This window comes from Lissotriton helveticus, chromosome 7 (genome assembly GCF_964261635.1).
Source record: "Lissotriton helveticus chromosome 7, aLisHel1.1, whole genome shotgun sequence".
In the NCBI taxonomy this organism is placed as follows: Eukaryota; Metazoa; Chordata; class Amphibia; order Caudata; family Salamandridae; genus Lissotriton; species Lissotriton helveticus.
In genome coordinates, this window is record NC_136068.1 from 1,757,152,954 (window position 1) to 1,757,176,647 (window position 23,694).

General features: G+C 47.3%; 1 protein-coding gene across 1 annotated transcript in view; it reads left to right on the top strand.

Moving 5' to 3' along the window:
* The window catches only part of LOC144769681 (myeloid cell surface antigen CD33-like), a 402,964-nt gene that overhangs the window by 340,803 nt on the left and 38,467 nt on the right, over window positions 1-23,694 (top strand). Inside the window, exon 4 of the mRNA XM_078653873.1 lies at window positions 21,639-21,753. Within this exon, the coding sequence (XP_078509999.1) occupies window positions 21,639-21,753 (115 nt within the window). The remainder of the gene's footprint in view (window positions 1-21,638; window positions 21,754-23,694) is intronic.

Consider the following 23,694-nt stretch of genomic DNA (forward strand, 5'->3'; position numbering starts at 1 on the left):
CTGTCCTCTCTCGTCTGCTCTGTACCGCTTCGGGTTTTTAGCGCCGGGACACTCTTCGGAGTAGCTGAGCGCTATATAAGACTCAAAATAACATAAAACATAACATAACATAACATAACAAGGTACGCCTTTTATTTTCCAATCCACCCATCAACCAGGTATTGCAGTACATCCCAAAATGTGCACTTCCCCACCCAGGGAAAACAATGTTGGTAAAAGAAAAATGAGAAGACAAAAGTAGCGCTTGACTGGCAAACTCTGTAAAGTGGCAATAATGTGTTTTGGGTGTGAATAAAATGGTTGTATGACATCGCAACGCATGCTTTTACCACGCATGCCATTACAACGCAGTTTTTACAACGCAAGTCGTTACAACGACTTGCGTTGGGGGGCGTTGGATAGTGGAATAGTTTAATTTTCTATTCCAACTCCAGTCCCCGTGGATAGTAGGGAAGGTGTTGGATAGAAAATTAAGCTATTCCCTATCCTACAGCGCCCTCCAGCGCAAGTCGTTGTAATGACTTGCGTTGTAATGGTTGCGTTGTAATGGTAGTGCTGGGTAAAAGTTGTGTTGTAAAGGATGTGCCTCGAATAAAATCAATATGGCCCCTTTGTGACTCACTCTGTCTTGCTTTATTTAGTGATTTTTATTTCTCTCCATCGCAAGGCTGCATTTTGGAATAGAAAAATGTGTGCAAAAGACATTTTCAGCCAAAGTGTTTTTCGTTCTTGAATCCATTTCACGGAGGAACAAATAAACGGAAAGAGATGAAAGATGGAGTAATGGCTACAAGATCCAGGGAAGAAGGCCCCCGCCCCCTACCCGGACGTTGCAGCTTGCTCCAGTGATTTGAGGCCCAGGGAAGGGGGTCCCTCTCCTGGGCCTTGAAGCAGTAACCAGGCCTTTAGCAAAATACTGCCCTACCACCAGCAGTTCTACATAAAGTTGAAATGCACATTCACATCCAAAAAATCTTTGCTATGGGTGATGCAAAGGTTAACACACGCCAGTTGATCTGGCTGCTCCCTCCACCCCTCACCCATCTCTCCTTACCTGTGTCCGGCTGGTCCTGGAGATAAAGGGGCCCTTTGTCACATAGCAACAAGATACAGAAAGGGGTCCTTAAATGGCCTGTACTTAATAGAGGCACTGCCCCGCCCCTGACTGTGCCATCCCCATTCTGTTAGTTCCTTCTTCCCACCCTTGCATCCCCAGGTATGCCACCACGCCCTGACCAGCAAGGTCTAGACATCTTCCATTTGTAATGAAATTATGTGGGGCAGGGGGCCCTGGAGGAGCAGGTCGGCTATCTCTGAAAGTGTGGCCTTACACAGTTATGCAAGCCCCTGTTTTTTAGCTGAGTGCGAGGCCCTGGGCAGCTGCCCACAATGCCCATGCCATCCCTGGGTGGAACTATTGGTAGGGGTATCCATGCAGTTAGTTAAGGGAATAAAAATCCAGTACACCAAAGTGATGCTCTTAAGGCATGCCATTGTAGTCCTGGCAACAAGCACTGGCAAATCCATTATGTGTCAGCTCTAAAATGCCAAGTTACTGGTTTGCCATTGCTTTTTTCTCGATTACATGGGTGTGAATACATGAAGACGCTTGCCCATGCAGGGTTTACTGTCTTGTTATGTGTTTTCTATGAAAGAAAACCCATTCCAAAATAGCTGCTGATGTGCATGTATGACTTGTGAAGCCCATTATGCTGCATGGACACTTGTCAACACCTGTGAATCATGATGTGTGTGTGCACGTGTCATAACATAGGCGGACATTTTTTATTTACTGACCTAACATTGAAGATTCCAATATTAGACTTGTATTTTAAAAAAAAAGCCATGAAGAGTGTGAAAAATTAGGCAACCGCCCCAGCAGCATTTTCCAGTTGCCAGGTCCTCATAAAAATAAATAAATATGATAATAATCATAACAATAATACTAAGAAGAAGAATATTAATAATAATAATAATAATATAGCGGGCAACAGTGAAGGGGAGATGAAAAAGGTTGCAGCCCTGCAGCACTTGGCAGCTGTGGGGTAAGCAGGATATTCTCTGCCTAGAGCATTAGCTTAAGTTCACCAGCAGGAGTGTGCACCACTTTGCACCCATTTAATTATGGCTGATTCCCTAATAGCTACTGCCAAAGGTCCCAACACTAATATAAAGGGTAAGCGTGACAGAGGAAATCCTTCTCTGGTGCCTCTGCTAATTTTGATGGTATCAGGAATACTTTGAGTCTAATAGGGTCGACGGACAATTCACAGAAACTTGTGTCCAGGGCTAAATAGCTTTAGAGTACGAAACATAAAACATATAACCCCACTCCACATGATCAAATGCTTTCTCAGTGTTGAGGGAGAGGCCCTTTTTCTGCCAGAAAAGGTGCAACAGAGCCACAATATGGATTGGTACAAATCCCCCCTGGTTTCATGCAATTGGCCAAGAGATCACCTTGCCCAGTTTTTTGGCCAATACCTTAACCAGATTTTTGTTCACTGTAGTTAGGAAGGGAGACGGGTTTGTAACTGGAGCACAGACCTTTATCCCTCCTAGGCTTATGTATGCCTGAGAAATCCTAAGCAAAAGACGTCTGATTCTGTAGGCTCCTTAGAGTCTTTTTCCAGTAGAACCGTTATGGTGATGTTGGCTTTATACAATTCCAGGGAAAAGCCATCGCCCATGGTGCTCTTGTCTTTTGCCATCTGTTTAATGGCCTCTGTGATCTCTATGGCTGATATATTTTGGTCTAGTTCCACATTCAGGTGTTGAAGTATCATTGGACTAATATCTTTGCATAAAATTAAGCAAATTATTTAATAATGATCATTGGGTTTGTTAGCGTATTCTCATTAGGGCCACATATTGCAGGGTTAGCTGCCCTTTCCTCATGTTAATTTGGTTGCAAAGTAGCAGTCTTCCGTCGGTCTCCCCGTGCTTGTAGGCCTCCCTTTTAATACAGAGTAGGGCCTTCACCTCAATAGTAAAGCAAATAGTACAAGGGCAGCACAACTACAAAGTCAGATTTATCAAGCCAAACAAGGCCACCTTGAGAGGCCCTGAGTGACTTGATAAATTTAGAGTAACGCAACACAGTGCAAATTGCTGCATTGTGTTTCTCTGTCCCAGGAAAGTATTCCATGGGTGGAGGGTGGGTGTTCCCACAAATCTACCCTTGGATGTTGGTGCATTCCCAGATTTGCGATTAGTAGTAGACCTGGGAATGTGTCAAAATGCTGTGCCTTCCATGGTGAGGTGTAGAAAGGAGAAATATCTTTATTTCTCTTCTTTCTATGTGTGCTGCATTCTGCTTCACACATAGAAAGAGGAAAACGCCTCAGATGATTGTTTATGTGCAGGAAGGCATATCTTCCAAAACAAAGACCATCTTGTTTGAAACACAAGCACCCTTGCAAGACTGTACAAGGGTGCCTTGAATGGCCCTATGAAGCACAGCAAGGTGGCTTGCTGCACTGCCTGAAATAATGATAGATCTTCCCTCTCATATTGTATATATTGACACTTGATCTGAGACGCTGAGGACACTTGTACCATATTTGCAGACTCTGGTTAGTGGGTTATTGTTCAAAAGAATAACGTCCACTCTTGGTTCTGTATCATGCAGAGTTGAAAGTTAAGTATAGACCCTGGCTGTGGGATGATACAATTGCCAAGGCTCCAACACGGAACTAACAAACTTTGCCTCTTATAGTACACTCCTTTAGTCCTCATGCAAACCAACAAGAAGGGCCATTCTATCCAGAACAGAATCAATCACAACTATTCCAATGTCTCCCTGCCATTATGTTCGTCCGGCCAACCTCAAGAAAAAGTTGGAAAAGACGAAAGAAGAAGTCCTGTTTAGGGTCAGTAGGCGCATACACTAATCCTACAACAAAGCGACCCATCAGATCTGTGCATGTATGTTGAATTCTCACCACAAGATTCTTGTGGATAAAAATGCTAACTCAGTGGAGGATATTGCTTTAACTATCCAGTCTCTTTTTAATTTTCAGTTTCCATTGTGGAAAGATGAGAGTCTTGTGTGAGAGAAATACCAGGTTTCTTGGGGCTTACTGGGAGAGGATTTTTTTTCTTAATATTAAGTGACCCATGGTAGGGTCTTTTTCCTCACATGAGGGCGATTTCTCAGAGTGTCTCAATAGGAGTAGTGCTTGAGAAAAGATCCTAAAATGTCTGGTAGTGTGTAGTATCCTGATATTATGCATTGCCTCTCCCATGTTTCCCTGTCCCTAGCTGCTCAGCCTGTGTGAGTGTTCTGAATGGAATGTTTGGTGTGTGGGTTATGAGTGGAGTGCTTGGGTGACTGAATGAGAGATGACAGTTGATGGAAGGGGCTGAGCTGCTAGCAGGCTGCTCCCGATGGGGTTATCTATGACTTATACCTGGACTTATTTACCTGTCTACTTACTTACCTTATACCAGAATAAACCTACGTTGACATCATCACTCCAGTGTGGTCTCCTGATTACCACACTTATTTTTGGTGATGAGGTGAGGACGTTCTCATGCTCTACATTGGTTCAAGGCGTCTAGGAACACTTCTATGATTCCTACTCAAGCTGGGAAGGACCCACTACATGGAGAAGATGACTAACACAAGCAACAGGTACAAGACTGAAGAAACAAGACTTACATGAGAACTACAAAGAAGAAATGTGAAATAAGTTCAGCAACAGAACGCACTACAACCCCACCGGTGTCCATCACTTCGGACAGCCCCCAGACAAGCGTGCCATACTCCATCTCAGGAGGCTACTACAACAAGATGTGTCATGAATCCTGCGCAGAATGAACCTACAAGTATGCTATGTCTCTTCACACACTACAGTCATGCTACCCAGACTGAGCCTTCATCTACAGTAAGCCAATTACTCTTCTTCATTGGTATTGCGCAGAGTGTGACATCTAACTTTACATGTGGCTTCCTGATTTCTGGCTACAGTGGAGCTGACTGGACAGAGAGTCCTGCGCCTTCAAAGAAAGACAACTAATTTATAATGACTTCCTATGTGAGTACACACTGCATGGACGCAAATATCAAGACTCACAGGGACAGCTGTCCTACTCTCAATCTGTTACTGCCAGTAGTGGGCGCTACTTTGTGGGTGCCTGATGAATGTCTTCATGTACGGGAGTTTTTACAACGTATACACAGATCACTACTCTTGATCTTGCACAACAATGAGGACTCTCTTTCAACATACAGATACAGATGTTTTGCACTATATATTTCCACAAGAAGTGCATTTCTGCTCTGGAGCAGAACGACGCTCACAGAAACGGTTGTTTCAATTCACAGAGTGCGAGATATATTGTGAACATTTTGGGTAACGTAGTTGACAGCTGTGGAAGCTGCTTTTGCTTGTTTGGCCATGTAGGGGTAAGTTTAATTACATTTATTTTATTTTATTTTTCAGCACAAATACTTGTTTGGATGAGTTAATTGTAGGAGTTTGCTCATGTGCATATAATATTGACAGTTACTTGTTTTTTGGAGGTGGCATTCTTTTCTGGAGTGCAACGTAGTATTGTTAAAAATTGTCAAATCTTGTGTTCATACTTTTCTGTATTCACTGCTCTGTGTTACGCTGCCATTTCACACTTTTTGGATGTCTTATTTATATTACAGTTTACATTGTTTCAGTCAATGTTTCACTATTCAGTATGTATGTGGCAATTTTGAATTATTTCTATGACAGTTTTACAGTGTTTCAGCTTCCACATTTCACATATTACGTTTTCCTTACATTAGTTGTCTTTACAGTGGTTAGCTGCACTTCATTTTCCCTTTCATGAAGGATGGCCATGGATTTGGGTACATGTCTTTTTTTTTTAAAGTGTTACACGTGGCTCCTACACATGGGAGATTACTCTTCTCTATATTTACATTGCACCCTTACGTGAGGGTGGTCTCTTTGACTTGTTGCAGGGGTGGGTCCCTGCATGCATAAGACGCCTTGCGACGCACGGATGGTTGTTGTTGCAGGGGTGTGTATCTGCATGCTTAAGACGTCTTGCGCCACACAAGTTTTTGTTTCAAGGTTTTCATCCTGTCTGACTTTTCACATTGGAAAGCTCTTATGCTCTCTTCACAGGTTGTCCCTTAGTTACTAGTGGGGGCAGGACATTGGGTGTATTCACTTTTGTCCTCAATACATAATGATTTTACATTTCGTGTCCCTAATTTTAGTTTGGGGCAGGACAGTGGGTTTATGTCCCTCTAGTCCACATTTATGCACATGTTGTCCCCTGTTTAGGGTGGGGACAGGATGTTGGGTACTAGTTCCTTCTGTCCACATTGACTTTAATTTTTTTTACAACTACCCATTTTATTTTCATTAGAGGAGGGGGATGGTTATTCTTGTGTATGTGTTATCTTATGTTAACAAAGTTTTATATAGCGCCCAGAGATTTCATGGCGCTGACTGACAGATGCTCTAGAAAAGGGGGAAGATTAAGCATGAGCCTGGACGAACAGCCAGGTTTTAAGTTGTTTCATGAATATCAGGAGGTTGGAACAAGAGCGGATTTCTGAGGGAAGGGAATTCCATAATTTGGAAGCAAGGGTTACAAACCTGCGGCCTCCCTGGCGTTGGAGTTTGTAAGGGGGAATGTTCAGGAGATTTTGGTTGGCGGACCGTAGGCTGCGGGAGGGAGTGTATCTAGGCAAAAGGTCGTGGATGAATTGGGGGCTGCGGGCGTGGAGGGATTTGAAGCTGATGCAAGCCGTTTTAAATGTAACACGTTGAGAGATGGGAAGCCAATGAAGTTGTTTTAGTAAGGGCTTGCTGAATGCCAGCGTGGCAGTCGATGGATCAGTCTGGCTGCCTGATTCTGGGCCATCTGGAGGCGCCTGCTAAGGGCGATGGGAAGGCCCAGATAGACAGCGTTTGCATAGTCCAAGTGTGATAGTATAAGCGCTATCACCACCTGGATCAGGGCTGGCTGGGTGAGCATCCGGCTTATCTTCTTGATCCTGCGGAGCTGGAAAAAGCAGGTGGGCACAACTGAGCTCACTTGGGTTTTCTAATGACAGGTCTTTGTCAATGAACACCCCCAGGCTTTTAACCGAGCTGGAGGGAGTGGGAGGGGAGCCAAGCTCTGGTGGCCAATAGTGCGGGCCCCAGAATAGTTGGCTTTTACCATTAAGAACCAGTTCGGTCTTGCCCGGGTTTTATTTCAGCTGGTTGGAGTCCTTCCGTGGCGGATATGGAGCATAGTGCTTTGAAAATCCTAATCGATTCAAAAGAATTGTCAATGGTGAAGATGAGTTGGAGATCGTCAGCGTAGTTGAAGGTGACGCATTTAAATGTTTTAAGAGACTGAATCAGAAGGGACATGTAGATGTTGAACAAAATAGGGGACAGAGAGGAGCCTTGGGGGACCCCGCGGGAAGTGCGGAGTTTGGGGGCTGAGAAAGGGACCAAGCAGACGGCTTGGGTACGGTCACTAAGGAAGGACCTGATCCAATTATAAGCTGAGCCACAGATGCCTGCTTGTTTGACACGGTCGAGAAGGATGTTATGGTCGACCATGCCAAATGCTGCCGAGAGGTCTAATAGGACCAGGGCCTGGGGAATTCCTCTATCAGCATTATGACGGAGGGAATCCAGGACAGCAGTGATAACTGTCTCAGTGGAGTGAGCAGGTCGAAATCCAGCTTGGAAGGGGTCCAGAAAGTTGGATTGCTCAATGAAGTTTGAAAGGTGTGACGTAACGTGGGCCTCCAATACCATGGCCAGGTAGGGGAGGAGGGAGATTGGCCTATAATTGGATAAAGTGGAGGGGTCAGCTCCCGTTTTTTTTAAGAGGGGTACAACGACTGCCTCCTTAAAGGTTTTGGGGACCACGCCTTGAGATAGTGATGCGTTGAGAAGTCTCAAGATCGGTGGGGAAAGTGCCGAGAATATATTTTTTTAAATGTGGGGGGGGACAACATTCTCGAGGAGAGCCAGATTTTACCCTGGTCAGGAGGGCTTGTAAGGAGAGTGCATCGAGGGGTGGGAAGTGATCTAGGGAGCAAGTGCTGGAGGCAGCTGCAGGGGGAGGAAGTAAAGGATCCATGACAGGGATGCAGGATTTGATGGTGGCAATTTTGTCGAGAAAATATTGATTAAGGGAGTTGCATAGGTCCTGGGTAATCAGTGGCTTGGGCAGGATTCTTTCGGAGTTGGAGAGTTTGTTAACAATAGCAAAGATATCCTTGGGTTTATTATCTGAGTGTGCTATTATGCTGGAAAAAAGGCAGCTTAACCTAGAATTATGGCTTTCATATAGTCTGCTCGAGCAGTCAAGTAACGGGTTTTGTCAAGTGGGTCATAGGCTCTTCTCCATATAGGTTCCTTTTGGCGGACAACTAGTTTTTTGGCCCTGAGGTCAGGAGAAAACCATTTATGGGCGTCCGACCGGCGGACGGTTTTGAGCTATTTTAATGGGGCATGTGTATTACTTGGTGCTAAGAGCCAGTTAGAGATATCTGCCTCGGACTGATCGAGGTCTGCATTGTAGGCTGGCATAGAATTCTCTAGATTTTCCAAAAAGGCTTGTTTGTCGTGGGTGCCCCATTTTTGAATGAGACCCCCCTTAGTAGTTATGTGTTTGCTATGCATAGAGATGGAAATACTAAATTTAATCAGGAAGTGATCGGACCATATACAAGGAGAGATGATGGGCAAGGAGATAGTGAGGTTAGTGCTCCACACGTGGTCTAATATGTGTCCCTTGGTGTGGGTAGCAAAGGTAATGTGATGGCTGAAATTGAGGCCCAAGAGAAGCTCCGTTAGTTCGCTGGCCTGAGGGCCGCCAAAGTCACTGTCAAACCAATAGTTGAAGTCGCCGCCGATTCATAAGTTTTTAGTATAATCAGTGACCATAGCGGCCAATCGGTAGCACAATGAGAGAGGGAAGAGGGGCATATTTTGGGGAGGTCTATATATCAGTATGCATATTAGAGGTCCCGTTTTCGATTCGAGTTTAATGACAAGATTATCAGCTGTGGGAAGGTCGAGAGACAACAATCTGGTGAAGACATTTTTGTCAATGATGGCTGCCACCCCCTCCTACTTTCCCTGGGGCTCAGTCAACGTGCAGTATGTAGTAATTATCTGGGAGGGCTGCCAGGATGTCCGGGGAGGAATCAGTGTTGTGCCATGTTTCAGTAACAAAAAAAATGTCTGGTTTGTGAAATGAGAGGTGAAGAAAAATATCTAGTTGGTGCTTGACTAGGGACCGGGTGTTGAGGTAGAAAATGTGAAGTTGTTGACCTCCAGCACGTGCTGTGATGGACTGCTGGTTCGGACAAGGAGCGGTAGGAGGGGGGTCCAATGGGCTGGTGGGGGTTTGGAGGATACCTAAATGTATCAAATGATCGACGGTGGTTGAACAGGGTAAATGGGCTGCCTGGCAAAGATCCCTCAAGGTCTCCGAGGAATACGAGGCGAAATGGGCAGGGGGGCTGGCCCCTGGGCCCAGACGGGCGCGGACGGGCGCAGACGGGCTTGCCTTTGGCGCGCCGGCGGCGCACCCGCTGCGCGCGGCCGGGTAGGGGTAGTCATTATATGCTGGCGAGGGCGGGAGGGGCCAAGCAACTGGACCGGCAAACCGGAACTTCCCCCAAGATGGCGGCTTAACCTTGCTGTTCCCCGCGGCAGCGCCTAATCGGCTGCGAGGGGTGAAAGTGCAGTAGTGAGGTAGGCAGGCTGGTGCAAAGCAATCAAATTTAAAAACAAAGTTAAAAAATGCAGCAACTAACTTTCCCGGCTTCCGCCTCAGGAAAGGGCGATCTATCTAGTCTGCGCGCATGAGTCTAGGCGTGGCTTATGTACTGGTGAGGGCGGGAGGGGCCAAGCAACTGGACCGGCAACTCGGAACTTCCCCCAAGATGGCGGCTTACCCTTGATGTTCCCCGCCGCCGCACCTAATCGGCTGCGAGGGGTGAAAGTGCAGTAGTGAGGTAGGCAGGATGGTGCAAAGCAATCAAATTTAAAAACAAAGTTGAAAAATGCGGCAACTAAATTTCCCAGCTTCAGCCTCAGGAAAGAGCGATCTAGCTAGTCTGCGCCCGTGAGTCTTGGTGCCGCTTATGTACTGGTGAGGGCGGGAGGGGCCAAGCAACTGGACCGGCAACCCGGAACTTCCCACAAGATGGCGGCTTACCCTTGATGTTCCCGTGGCAGCGCCTAATCGGCTGCGAGGGTTGAAAGTACAGTAATGAGGTAGGCTGGCTAGTGCAAAGCAATCAAATTTAAAAACAAAGTTGAAAAATGCGGCAACTAACTTTCCCAGCTTCCGCCTCAGGAAAGAGTGACCTATCTAGTCTTGTGTCTTTCTCGTTTGTCTTCTGATCCTTTCCGTCTTGGGATGTTTGTTTCCCGCCATCCCTGGAACCGGGCTTTAGATTCATCTTTATTAGTTCTATTCCCCTTGCGATGTTGTTTTTCTTTGTCCCTGGGTTGTGAACTATTTATTCTTCCTGCAATTGTATGTTTATAGTTTTATGCTGTTTTTATCTTTTATGCTTTGTTTATGTAACATCAATCTTCTGTTATTAGGGAAGAGGTATGTAGTATCCTGATGTTATGCATTGACTCTACCATGTTTCCCTGTTCCTGGCTGCTCAGCCTGTGTGAGTGTTCTGAATGGAATGTTTTCTGTGTGGGCTGTGAGTGGATTGGGTGACTGAATGAGAGATGACTGTTGATGGATGGGGCTGACCAGCTAGCAGAGGGGTTATCTATGACTTATACCTGGACTTGTTTACCTGGATACCCACTTACCTTATACCAGAATAAACCTACGTTGACATCATCACTCCAGTGTGGTCTCCTGATTACTACACAGTGATAGGTGTGTATGGTGTCTAAGGAAAGAGAACCAATAGATTTAGCAGGTTGAGTAGAGACATCAGTCTCCTGCATGTGTGCTCTCTGTGGCTCTTGAAGTAGTGGAATCCCTTATGTAGAGTATACCATGAGCAGGGGGAGGCAGAGCTGACAAGGGAGGGGTCTGCACATCATTTGCCAATTAGCATTTTGTAACTCAGAAGAACGGTGACTCTTATCAGGATTGTAAAAACCATACTTTCAGCCGGTTCTAGATTTTTCTCTGTCTTTCTTTCAGGGGGCCCCATCCCTATTCCAATAAAGATCTTGGTCTCTGCGCTTAGGGAGTGGTTCCTGTTCCAGGAGGAGATTATAGCAATGCTTGTGAGGTTGTTTCTGTAACTCCAGGCATTTAATCAAGATCTTCCAGCACTCACTCCAGTTTTCCTGGGCAATGAGATTCCCTGCTAACCTCATTCAAAGTCACTAGCATTACAATGGGGTTCAACAACCCTTATCAGATTTCTTCAACATGGAGCAAGAGGGGGGGTTCAATACCAGGAGTTCCTTTCAAAGAATGGTGGCCTCATAGCCAAATGCCACCACAGAGGATATTCTGTGTTCCTAGTAGATATATGGTCCATGGTTCTTGGAGGTTTGCAGAATCGGGTGTGCATGCTGGTGTGCCAGTAAGCACTGTATGGCAAGTCATGGGTCATCTTTCAGGGCTCGATTCTTTGTTGTGACTTTATGGGCCCTTTGACATTCATGAGTTGTTCAGGATTCAGTTCTAGCAGTTTAGGTAGAAACATGGATAGAAATGGTTTCAGATATTGATCCCCTTCTAGCCCTGGTTGCCCATCTGCCAGATTTGCCCGTTTTTCCACAAGTGCCATATTTCGGGCCCCCAATCTGCCTATTCCATCACTTTGCTTGCGAGGGTGCTCAATGCATCGTTCACACAGAGATTTTCCTTTGCACCATGCCGAGCCTTTGACAGGCCAAATTGCATCTTATTAAGCCTGCCTACTGCTCAGCCCATACTCCAACTGTCCACTTCTCCTCACAGGCACCCAGGAATTCCATTCAGCATCATCACACTAACATAATAATGACAAGATATTAACATGAGCAGGATACTACACCTTCCCAATCTAATATGGCGGGTTCCAGTGTTTTTTCTGCTCTAGGTAGCCACCCTCTGTTCTTTGTCAGGGAGTGCAGTGCACTCTGTCACGAGTGCAGATCACCATGTCGTCCCATCCTCATGACTGTAGGCATTTTCTTCCAGGAGGCAGCTTATCAGGCAGGTCTCCAGAAGGAAAGGACCTTTGGGCTCTCAACATCACCACTCCTCTCTCAAAATTGTGGGTGTTGTTCATGTCGAAAGAAAGAACGGAGATGGCGCAAATCGTGGGATCCCAAGGATCGAGAAGCATACAAGGGCCTGTTACGAGAATATAAAAACAGAGTTATTAAGGAGAAACAGGGTTATTTTACACACTTAACCTGTTCCCTTACATCATCTAAAGAGCTTTTTAAGATCGTTGACTCTTTGTGCTCCCTCCAGGCTCCTGATACTGTAGTTGCTTCTCAGGAGCTATGTAATAATATCTCAGATTTCTTCTATACAAAAATAGATGATATCTATCTAGCTCTGCAATTACAGAGGATCTCTTTGAGTGAGATGAACTCCTCTAGAATTAAACTTCTCGAATCCTGGGAGGCTGTTGCCCCTCAGACCTTCAATCGGTTTCCTGCACTCTCCCTCGAGGGACTCAACCTCCTCCTAGATAAAACAAAATCAGCCTCTCCTCTGGACCCGGTTCCTTTGAAAATACTAAAGGAATGTAGGGACATTATTCTTCCACCGACGTTGGAAATAATGAATGGAGCCATGGAACAGGGTATTTTTCCTGCGATATGGAAGAGAGCTGCAGTAAAACCTCTCCTCAAAAAGCCCACACTGGATCCGGGTATATTGAAGAACTTCAGGCCAATATCCCTTTTGCCGGCTCCTGCTAAGATGTTGGAGGCCCACCTGAATTGCCATCTTTCCAACTTCCTTGACTCCTCAGGGTTCTTGGATGGGTCCCAACATGGCTTTAGAAAGCTTCACAGCACGGAGTCCGCTTTGACCATGGTCACGGACAATATCCGCCGGATGGTGGATTTGGGTCAATCTACCGTGCTAGTCCTGCTGGATCTTACAGCAGCTTTTGATACCCTGTCTCCCTCGACTGAAACATCCAGGCTAAGGGAGGCAGGGGTAGCTGGACCGGCTCTTAGTCTCCTGAGCTCTTTTCTTCACCAACGAGAGCAGCGTATAACGCTTGAAGACTACCTCTCCCCTGTAAAGTCTTTGCAATGCGGGGTGCCACAAGGGTCAGCCTTGAGCCCGACCCTGTTTAATATCTATGTGGCCCCCCTTGCAAGACTAGTAAGATCTCAGGGGATGGAGGTAGTGTCGTATGCTGACGACACGCAGATTATGGTGTCTCTGACTCACTCGGTGGATGTCGCCGCGTTCAACTTTAGGTCCTGCATGCAACTCGTTGCAGAGTGGATGATTCTCAACTCCCTAAAGTTGAACGGCGACAAGACCGAAGTCCTGGTCTTTGGGAAAGACCAGGGCCTGTGGTCAGGCGAGTGGTGGCCCTCGTCTTTAGGCATCTGCCCCACTCCGACACATTCTGCAAGGAATCTTGGCGTAATTTTTGATACCCGGCTTTCTATGGAACTCCAGGTCAATAGGACCGTGGCCACCTGTTGGGGTGTCATTAGGACTCTTAAAAGAATTGTCCATTATCTTTCCCCTCAGGCACGTAAGCAGGTTGCTATTGCCCTTGTCGGGTCACGGCTCGATTACTGCAACTCACTTTATGCCGGGACCAACAAGTGCCTTTTGCAGCGCCTGCAGGTTGTACAGAATGCGGCGGCGCGTTTTGTACTGGCCCTGCCCTGGATGTCCTCTATGACCTTGGCTAGGAAGAGTCTCCATTGGCTCCCTATCTCTTCAAGAGTTTCATTCAAACTTCTCTGCCTCACGTACCGTGCCTTAAAGGCAGGTCCGACTGATGCTTTCTGATCCTTGCTTACGAGGTATGTTCCAAACAGGTGTTTGCGCTCATCTGAGCTAAATCAACTGGTGGTCCCACGCGCTAAGAAGGCTAGATGGGGGAGCAGGGCCTTTTCCATCCTTGCACCCCAGCTATGGAACATACTCCCCCTGGAGATTAAATTACAGCCTTCCCTTGATCTCTTCAGGAAAGCGTTGAAGACCTGGTATTTCATTAAAGCATACCAGTAAGTTCTTGTTTCTGACTGCCCCTGCTAGGTTGTTTTGAGTTAGGCGCCTTGACGCCCATTGGGCATAGCTGCGCGATATAAAAGCCTGTTCATTCAATCAAAGGAATATGAAGGTCCAGAACACCCAATAATCTATCTCTCGCACATATTGACTCATAATGAGGATAATTATAGTATCCATTGTTTTATTGAATCAGTGAACTATTCACCTTGATCTACAATGTTTTTTCACTATGCAGTGCAAGAATAGCACCAGGCTCATTGTTGAAACAGCAGTTAGAATGCAGAGAAAGCAGTGTTGGAGATGAGAGGTTTGGGGTCTGAAGTTAGCTGCAATCTAGGCTGCATGATCCTGGCAGTCCATACCTTCAAACATGTTCCATCTTTATAATTACTAAGATGATAACGAGATGTTGATTGAGAAATATTTCTGTGCAAGCCCCTCATCCTGTAATCTGATGGATCCCTCCACATCTGACTCCAGATCCTTGCAAAGCCATCTCAATGGTGTTCTAGGTGAAGTAGCAAAAACAGTCCCAAGCAGGCTATAAATATGGGAATCTGTTATGCAGAGGAATGAGAAATAAAGCAACAAAAAAGCAAAGCAATCACACTCTGGATTGGATTGTTGGTTGATTGGGGTGTAAGCCCTGGTCAAGCAACAACCACAATACTAGTCAGGGTAAAGAGCAGCTAAATCCTAAATTAACCTGTGCTCACCCTCTGGTAGCATTGCACAGAGCAGCCAGGCTTACTTAGTGGCAATGTGTAATGTATTTGTGCAACACTTCAAATAGTCAAACAGTGAAAACATACCACAACAGGTTTCGAAAAATAGAGTAAGTTTTAATAAATAAAACAAGACCAACACAATAAACATTCAATGAGAGGAGTAATTAATTTTAAAGTTTCTGGTAAAAAATAGCACCAAAATGCACAAAGCGGTATGGGGTTATCTGGTCCTGCCGGACCTGGACAAAAGTCACAAGTTAAGGCTCAATCAATCAATCATAAGTTAGTAAAGCACGACTAATCACCTGTAAGGGTATCAAAGCGCTGGGGTGCGGGGGGTGGTGGGTGCAGGTTCCAGTAGAACAAGGAAGAGGATCTGTTGAAGAGCCAGGTTTTGAGGTTTCTTGCGAAGATGGGGAGCGATGCTGTCTGAGGTGGAGCGGATGGGCGTTCCAGGCTTTGGCAGCGAGGAAGGAGAAGGAGCGGCCTCACGATTTGGATTTCCTTGTGCGGGGGACCACAGCGTAGGAGAGCTGGGATGATCGTAGGGTTCTTCGGGGCGCGTGGAATTAAAGTCGGTTGTTCAGGTATGCCCGTCTGGTGTCGTGGAAGGCCTTGTGTGCTTGGGTGAGCATCTTGAAGGTGACTCTAGCCTCGATGGGTGGACAGTGGAGTGTGTGCAGGTGTTTGGAGATGTGGAAGTGTCTTGGCAGGTTGAGGAGCAGTCTTGCGGTGGCGTTGTACATGTTTTGTAGCTTGAGGTGAGTTTTTTGCTTATTCCGGGGTAGAGTGCGTTGGCGTAGTCAAGTCGGCTGGTGACCAGGGCATGAGTGACAGTCTTTCTGTGTTTGAAGGGGCTCCATTTGAAGGTCTTACATAAGAGGCGGAGGTTGTGGAAGCAGGAGGACGAGACGGAGTTGATCTGGTGGTCCATTTTGAGCTCAGAGTTCAGGATGATTCCTAGGTTGCATACATCGTCCGTGGGGGTGCTCGGGTTAATGAGCGCGGGGGCCACCAGGTGTCATTCCAGGCATTGGGGTTTGGGCTCATGATGAGTACCTCTGTCTTGTTGGTGTTTAGTTGTAGGAAGCAGTTTTTCATCCATTTGGCAATGGCTTCCATGTCTTCTCGAAAGTTGTAACAGGCAGTGTTGGGTTTGTTGGATAGGGAGAGGATGAGTTGGGTGTCGTCTAGGTAGGACACAATGTTGAATCCGTAGGTTCTGATGATGGGAACGAGTGGAGCCATGTAGACGTTGAAGAGCGTAGGGCTGAGGGAGGACCCCTGCGGGACTCCTCAGGTGGTTGGTATAGGGTCCAAGGGGAAAGGGGGGAGCCTGAACCGCTGCCCTCAAAAGGAGCAGATCCTGTTGAGGGCTTTGTCCTGGTTCACTACGTCGTGGAGTCTGCATATTTGGGTGCAGAGGGAGACTGTGTCAAATGCTGCTAAGCGGTCAAGGAGGATGAGGGCTACTGTTTCTCCTTTGTCTAGTAGGGTGCAGATGTCGTCTGTTGCGGTGAGGAGGGCGGTTTACGTACTGTGGTTTTTTCTGAAGCCGGATTAGGAGTAGTCGAGTGTGTTTTGCTCTTCGATGAATGTGGCGAGATGACTGTTGATGGGTTCCTCGATGACTTTCGCTGGAAACGGAGCAGCGAGAGGGGTCTGTAGTTTTTGAGGTTGGAGGTGTCGACCGAGGGTTTCTTCAGGAGGGGGTTGATCTCTGCATGATTTCAGCCATCGGAGAACGAGGTGGTAGCCAGAAAGCCATTGAGGGTGTGGCAGAGCATGTATGCGATGATGTTTGCCGCTCTGTTGAAGGTGTGGTGGGGGCAAGGGTCCGTGAGGGCCCTTGAGTGGATTGACTTCATCCTCTTCAGTGTGTCTTCGGTGGTGAATGCTGTCCAGATGTCAATCGCTGGCTTCAGGGTGTCCTGGTGGTTGATGGGGGTTCAGTGTGTTGGTTGTCTTCTTCGAAGTTGTTGTAGATGTTCTTGGTTTTGTGGTGAAAGAAGGTGCTGAGTTTGTCGCAGAGTTCTTGTGAGGGAGGGATGTCGGTCGACTCGCTGGTGGGTTGGGCGAACTCCTTGATGATGTTCAAGAGTTCTTTGCTGTTGTGTGCGTGTGTGGAGATTCTGACTTCAATCCCTTTTTTCCTCGTTTTTCTGATGAGTTGGTGGTGGGAATTGGACGCTATCTGAAGTTGTTGAGTGCTTCTCGGGATTTGGTGCTCCTCCTGGTCTTTTCGAGGTGGTGGCAAGTGCGTTTGTATTCTTGTAGTTTGGTGATAAACCATCTGGCTTTCTTGGCGTGGGTGCTGTTATTTTCCTTGAGGGGGGCTATGGTGTTGGCGCTGTCAGAGATCCATCTGCGCTGGGTTGGGGCTGCGGTGTTGAGGTTGTCGTTATCTGCGATGGTTGGTGTGGAGTTTCTGAGTGAGGAATTGATCTGGTCGACAGTGATTCTGGTCCAGTTTCTTCATGGGCGCAGGTGATGGTGTCTGTGGATGGTAGGTGAAGGTGAAGTGGACGAATCGGTGGTCGGTCCACGGGATTTCGGCAGTGTGGCTAAAGGTGATGGAGTTTCCTGTTGTGAAGATGGGGTCGAGGGTGTGTCCTACTGAGTATGTGGGTTCGGTCACAATTTGGCAGCGTCCAATGTTGTGGTGGTTGTCCAGGAGGGATGTGATGTTGGGGTCAAGTTGGTTGTCGAGGTGGAAGTTGATGTCTCCCAGCAGGGTGTAGTTGGTGAATGCGATGGCATGTGGGGAGACAGTGTCTGTGATGGAGTTGAAGAATGGTCCGCGGAGTCCAGGGGGTCGGTAGATGAGGTTTTCTCGAAGGGTTGTGGTGGGGCTAGTCAGTATCTTGAAGTGTAGGTGTTCCATCATGTCTGTGGGCTCGTCGGGGAGTGTGCTCAGGTGGATGTTTAATTTGTGGACGATGGTGATTCCTCCTCCGGGGTGGTGGGGTGGTCCTTCCTGGAGATCTTGTATCCTTGGGGAATGGCAATGGCAATGTCTGGACCCGAGGTGGTGTTGGCCCAGGTTTCAGTGAAGAACGCTACGTCCGGGGTGGCGCTGTCAAGGAGGTCTTTGATTTCGGTTGCATGTTTCTGGAGGTAACAGACGGTGAGGAGGATGCTTTGCAGAATTTTCGGTTTGGGTGTGTTCTTGCGGTTCAGTTGTGCTGGGTCCGTGTTCCTGGTGGTGCTGTAGGTTTGTTTGGCAGCGGTGATAGCTGGAAGGTCCGTGGGTTTCGGCAGGTGAGGCTAGCTTGCAGTTGTTGTTGCGGCCTGGGTTGAGTTCGTAGAGTGTCGCTTGGTCATAGCGTTGGCGGTGCAGAGATCCAGGATTCCTGGCGCTGGTCATAGTCGGGTTGTGGACGGGCGCAGACACACTTGCCTTTTGGCGTGCCTTTGCATCTGTTGCGCGACTGCACATCAGTTGCTATTAAGTAGGGGAGAAGTGAGGGACGATCAGCTGGGAGGCAGGATAAAGCGTGGGCAGGGGCCTCAGGGCCAACAGCGGCGGGAAGAAAACAGCAGAGAAAAGAAAATTACAGTGAGCACACAAAGGGAATAACAGTGGGAGCAAGATCAGAATGCAGCAGTCCCAATACAGTGGGGGCGAGATCAGAAAACAGAATACAGCAAAGTCACAGAATAGTGGGGGAATAGCAGAACAAACAGTAGCAAAGATACAAATCAAAACTGATGGATTTCACACAACGGGGCACAGAGCAGGCAGGCAGCAGACTCAAACCCCTCGTGGGAGGAGGCTGGGGCTCAGCAGAAGAGTCGATGGCACTGAGCTGCGGGGGACGAACAGGCCAGTGACCTGGGTCCGAGGTGTCATTCACGATCCCCCTCAGCGACCACCATTAAGAAGGGGAGGAGGGAGGAACAATCAGCTGGGGAGGGGCTGAAGGGGCAAATGCAGCAGGAAGGAAATGGAAGAGAAAATCAAATTACAGTGGGCACACGAAGGAAATAACAGTAGGGCAAGATCAGAATGCAGCAGTCACAATAAAGTAGGGGCGAGATCAGAAAACAGAATACAGCAAAGTCACAGAATAGTGGGGGTACTATCAGAGCAAACAGTAGCAAGCGGTACAAAGCAATACCGAAGGATTTCACACAGCAGGGCACAGAACAGAGCAGGCAGGCAGTGGCCTTGAACCCCTCGTATTGTCCTCCTGCTTCCACACCCTCCGCCTCCTACGTAAGACCTTCAAATGGATCCCCCTCGAACACAGAAAGACCGTCACTCATGCCCTGGTGACCAGCAGGCTCGACTACGGCAACGCACTCTATGCCGGAATAAACAAAAACCTCACCCGCAAGCTACAGAACATCTAAAACGCGGCCACAAGACTGGTCCTCAACCTGCCAAGCCACTGCCACATCTCCCAGCACCTGCGGTCACTCCACTGGCTCCCCATTGAAGCTAGAGTCACCTTCAAGCTGCTAACCCACGCTCACAAGTCCCTCCATGACACCGGACCAGCATACATGAACAGCCGACTAAAATTCCACGCACCCCAAAGGACCCTATGATCAGCCCAGCTCTCCTACGCCGTGGTCCCCCACACCAAAAAGACCAGATCGGAAGGCCATTCCTTCTCCTTCTGCATGGCCAGTGCCTGGAACGACATTCCGCTCCACCTCAGACAGATAACATCACACCCCATCTTCGCAGGAAGCCTGAAAACCTGACTCTTTGACAGACCCCCTTCTTGATGAACTGGAACCTGCAAACCCCCCCCCCCCCCCCCCACACCCTCAGTGCCTTGAGACCCTTACGGGTGAGTAGTCACGCTTTACAAACACCTACTTTGATTTTGATTAGATTTAGGCTGGGGCTCAGTGGCAGAGTCGATGGTGCGGAGCTGCGGGAGAAGAACAGGTCAGTGACCTGGCTGACAGTGATGGAGCAGGGACCGGACACAGAGACGTAGTTAGGCCTGCTGATCCTGGTTTAAAGCCTGGTTGTGGAGCGTTGTGTGGATCTGCATCTTAGATGCGTTACACAGCCAAGGCAATGCATTGGTTTTGAGATGCGGTGAGGCTGTAGTACGAGATACTGTTTGTTGATGTCAAGGATCCCATTGACTTTGCTTGTGATGTGAGGGCCAGAGTTGGGAATGGGTTCGCAGCTCAGGCGATTAGCTGGTGCTTACATGAGGGTTGCTGAGGCGATGCAAGTCTTTTGTGATGGCCCAATCCACACAGCAGCAATGATGTGGAGATTTTGCTCTGGATGTACTGCTCAGCTAAGGAGTTTTGTCGGTTCTGCTCGGTGATGCGTAGCTCAGCTTAGAAGATGCAGCAGCTCTGCTGACTAGCATCATATGCTCACTTACAAGAGCCTAGGACTGGGGTGGCACCACTTGGCAAGGTAGGCTTACAGATGGCAGAGTCCAGGTGTAGGGGGTTGGTAGCCAGTTATCTCTTTAAGGCTTTAGATCAGTAGTCCAGCTAACTAGCACTTGGATTCACTCTGGATTCTGGGGTAAAGAATTGCAGGTCCTGTCCTTATCAACCAGGCAGGAGGGTAGAAGGCCAGCAGGTCAGCAGCGCAAAGTAGGAGTCCAGCAGAGTTGCAGAGTGGCAGTCCTTCAGCAGCAAAGCATTTCTTCATCCTGGAGGAATATCCACAGGTTCATAAGTGTACTGGGGTGCTAGTGTCTGAGATCCTTCTTTTATATCCAGGAGGGCCTTTAAAGTGGGAGAAATTTCTAAAGGCAAGTTTTTGAAGTGCACAGATGCCCTGCCAGCAGTGGCTCCAGACTAACTACAGAGGCTTTGCATTCCTTTGCGTGGGTACAGGACACAGCCTATTCAGGTGCACATGAGGCTGGGTCCAGCTCCCTCCTCCCATCCTGTCATTGATAGCCCATTCAGCCGCTCCTAAGCTTCCATTCTGTGGGGCTGTCTAGGGGGAGTACACAAACTCCAATTGCCAACAACACCCAGTTGTGACCAGAGACAGGCTGCAGGCACCAAATGGGTAAGGGACTGATTACGAGTTCTGCGGTCCATCAGACCGCCAACCCCTTGGTGATGATCCGTCCACTGCACCCTGCACTCTGCCTTATATATATTTATAAATATATATATATTAAAAAGGAAGGATTAGGCCTGACAAAAAGTTTATTTTACCAGGTTGAAATGGCAGGTTAAAAAAACTGCCCAAACAGGCTCTGCAATGGAAGGCTTAAGCTATGTATAAAGGGGCTATTTAAGTGGGTGGCACAAGGAGTCATGGAGGCCCACTAGGAGCATTTAATGTACAGGCCCCATGGCATATATAGTGCACTTTCCTAGATAACTACAAGTAAGCCAATTGAGGGTAAACCAATAATTATCATGTTTAGGTTAGAGAGTGCATACAATTTGGTATATGTTAGCAGTGGTTAAGTAATCAGAGTCGTATACTAGCAAATATGAGGAAGTCAAAAAGTCAGGGGCAAGACCATCCTAAGTCTGACATGTCTAACACTCTCAATTCTCTTTCTTCACTTATTATTATCTCCTGTGCCTTTTTTCCGCTACTTATTCCTGCTAGTTTTATTATTTTTCTTTCCTGACACATTTTGAGCTGTGTGCTCTCCTCATTCATGCTTTTTCTGTTTGTGTCATGTTTAATTCATCAGATGTGAGCTGAGCATGTGGCTACTCACCAAGATTCTGGAGGTGGCATGTAAATAGAGAGATGCATTAAACAGAAAACTTTCTTTCTCCTTTCAGATATGGAATCTACAAACCTGTCACTTATGCCCATGATAGGGGGAGCAGTCGCAGGTGTCGTTGTCCTGGCTGGAGTGTGCTTGTTGGCTTGGGGGATGATTTACAAGGTCAGAAGGTAAGTTCATCTGGAAAAACGTTTTCTCAAATCCCTCTTAGCATTTTCCAATCCTGTGACTAAATCAGTATATCTGTATTCCTGTCCCAGTAGGCAGTTCCCCCGCTAAGCCTGAACCAATTTCTACCACGCTTTTGTTTTATAGTGTTAATGTGCGGCTGTCCAATCCTGTGCACTTAGAAGCTGCAAACGGCATCACTCATCTCATTTTAATCAAGCTCTCATACAAGTGTAAACCCTAACTTTGCATACATGTGCATATATATATCTTCATTCATGTTCATTCAAACCCCGTTGCCATCAGACATATACATTCAGAAAAGTATCGATGTGCATCCCAGCTTTCATGAATGCTCTTGTAAACAGTTGAGCATGTGCATTCAGACCTTGTACATTTTAGTCATGCATGAGTTCACAAACGCTCATACATATGCGAACAATTGCCTATTTATCTCCTTTCAAACTTATATACAAGAGTTTACAATTAATTATGCAATACACTAGGCAACTATATAGGATTCCTTGGTCATATGCATTAAATCATGTGGTATAGGATGAACATAGTTGCATTTGTGGATTTTATTTTGACAGAGTAGTTGTAAGTAGAGGTTCCATATCTTAGCTGTTTGGACTGAGGAGTGCTCTCCACTGCAACATGTATTTATATAAAGGACAGATAGGAGTTAAGTAAACCAAAATCAAAGAGCCCAGGATTGCTAAACGTCCTAAGTTTTGGCATGATGAACTGTGCACAGTGCTTCGAACCGTATACGTCTAGCCACCAGCTGCCAGTATAGAGACCAGAATGCAAATGAAATGTGTGACTTGATGTCAGTTGACTGCTGCTCTCTGTGGTGCTTCTTTACTACAGGCCTTCGCCACGGAGAATCACTTTTTATGACGCTCCAGTGGCACAGGCCTCTCCATGTTCCGACGCAAAGCCACCCTACGTGACTTTACATGACCTCAGAGATATGAATTAAAGCAAAGCAGCACAAAGCACTGTGCTGCCTTACTTTGTGCCAAGAAGGCATTACATGGCATTGCAGTGGGTGTTCCAATGCAATTGCCATGGATGTTGATGCCACTCCAGATGTACAAAATCACGTAAACACTTTGGGGCAGATTTATGTTAACTGGCGCATCCCCAGGGATGCGCCAGTTAATGTGCGCCACTGCTCCGCCACCCATGGTGCGCCGCATTTACAATGCGGCGCACCATGGTGCAAGGCAGGGAAGATGCGTGACGCATCTCTCGGCGTACGGAGTCATGTCGCAAGTGCCCCTGTGCATTGCCGGAGTCATGTCGCAAGTGCCCCTGTGCATTGCCGGAGTCATGTCGCAAGTGCGACATGACTCCGGCAATGCACAGGGGCCACCTCTTCAATGCATGGTGCGTCACTCTTACGCCTGCTTCAAGCAGGCGTAAGGAATTGACGTAGAAAGTGACTGAGTGAAATCTCATAGATTTCACTCAGCCACTTTTAGGAGGCGTCCTGCGCAGGAACGCCCCCCCTGCGCAGGAACGCCTCCTTATGGCGCAGGGGTTTCCAACATGACGCATCTCCTAGATGCGTCACGTTGTAAATAGGGCGCATTGTTTGCGCCGCCGTTGCATCACATTACGTGACGCAATTGGGGCGCAAAGAGGCGCAAGGGCCTCATAAATCTGCCCCTTTATGCTTTCCCTTAGCAGGCATAAGGAGGTGAATCGTTTTCATTTCTCCTCGCTTTTTTCCTTTACATGTGTGCTGCATTCTGCAGCACGCATAAAACAAGGAAAACGCATCCTACACAAAAACAATACTGCCAACATAGCAGATTCATGGCATCATGGAGCAAGGGTACCTGTGTTAGCGCTAGACACCAAATTCTGCGGTGGCAAATGCACTGTATCTCGTGAATACACTGCATTCCTGCCCCTTCAAATTGGTATAGAGC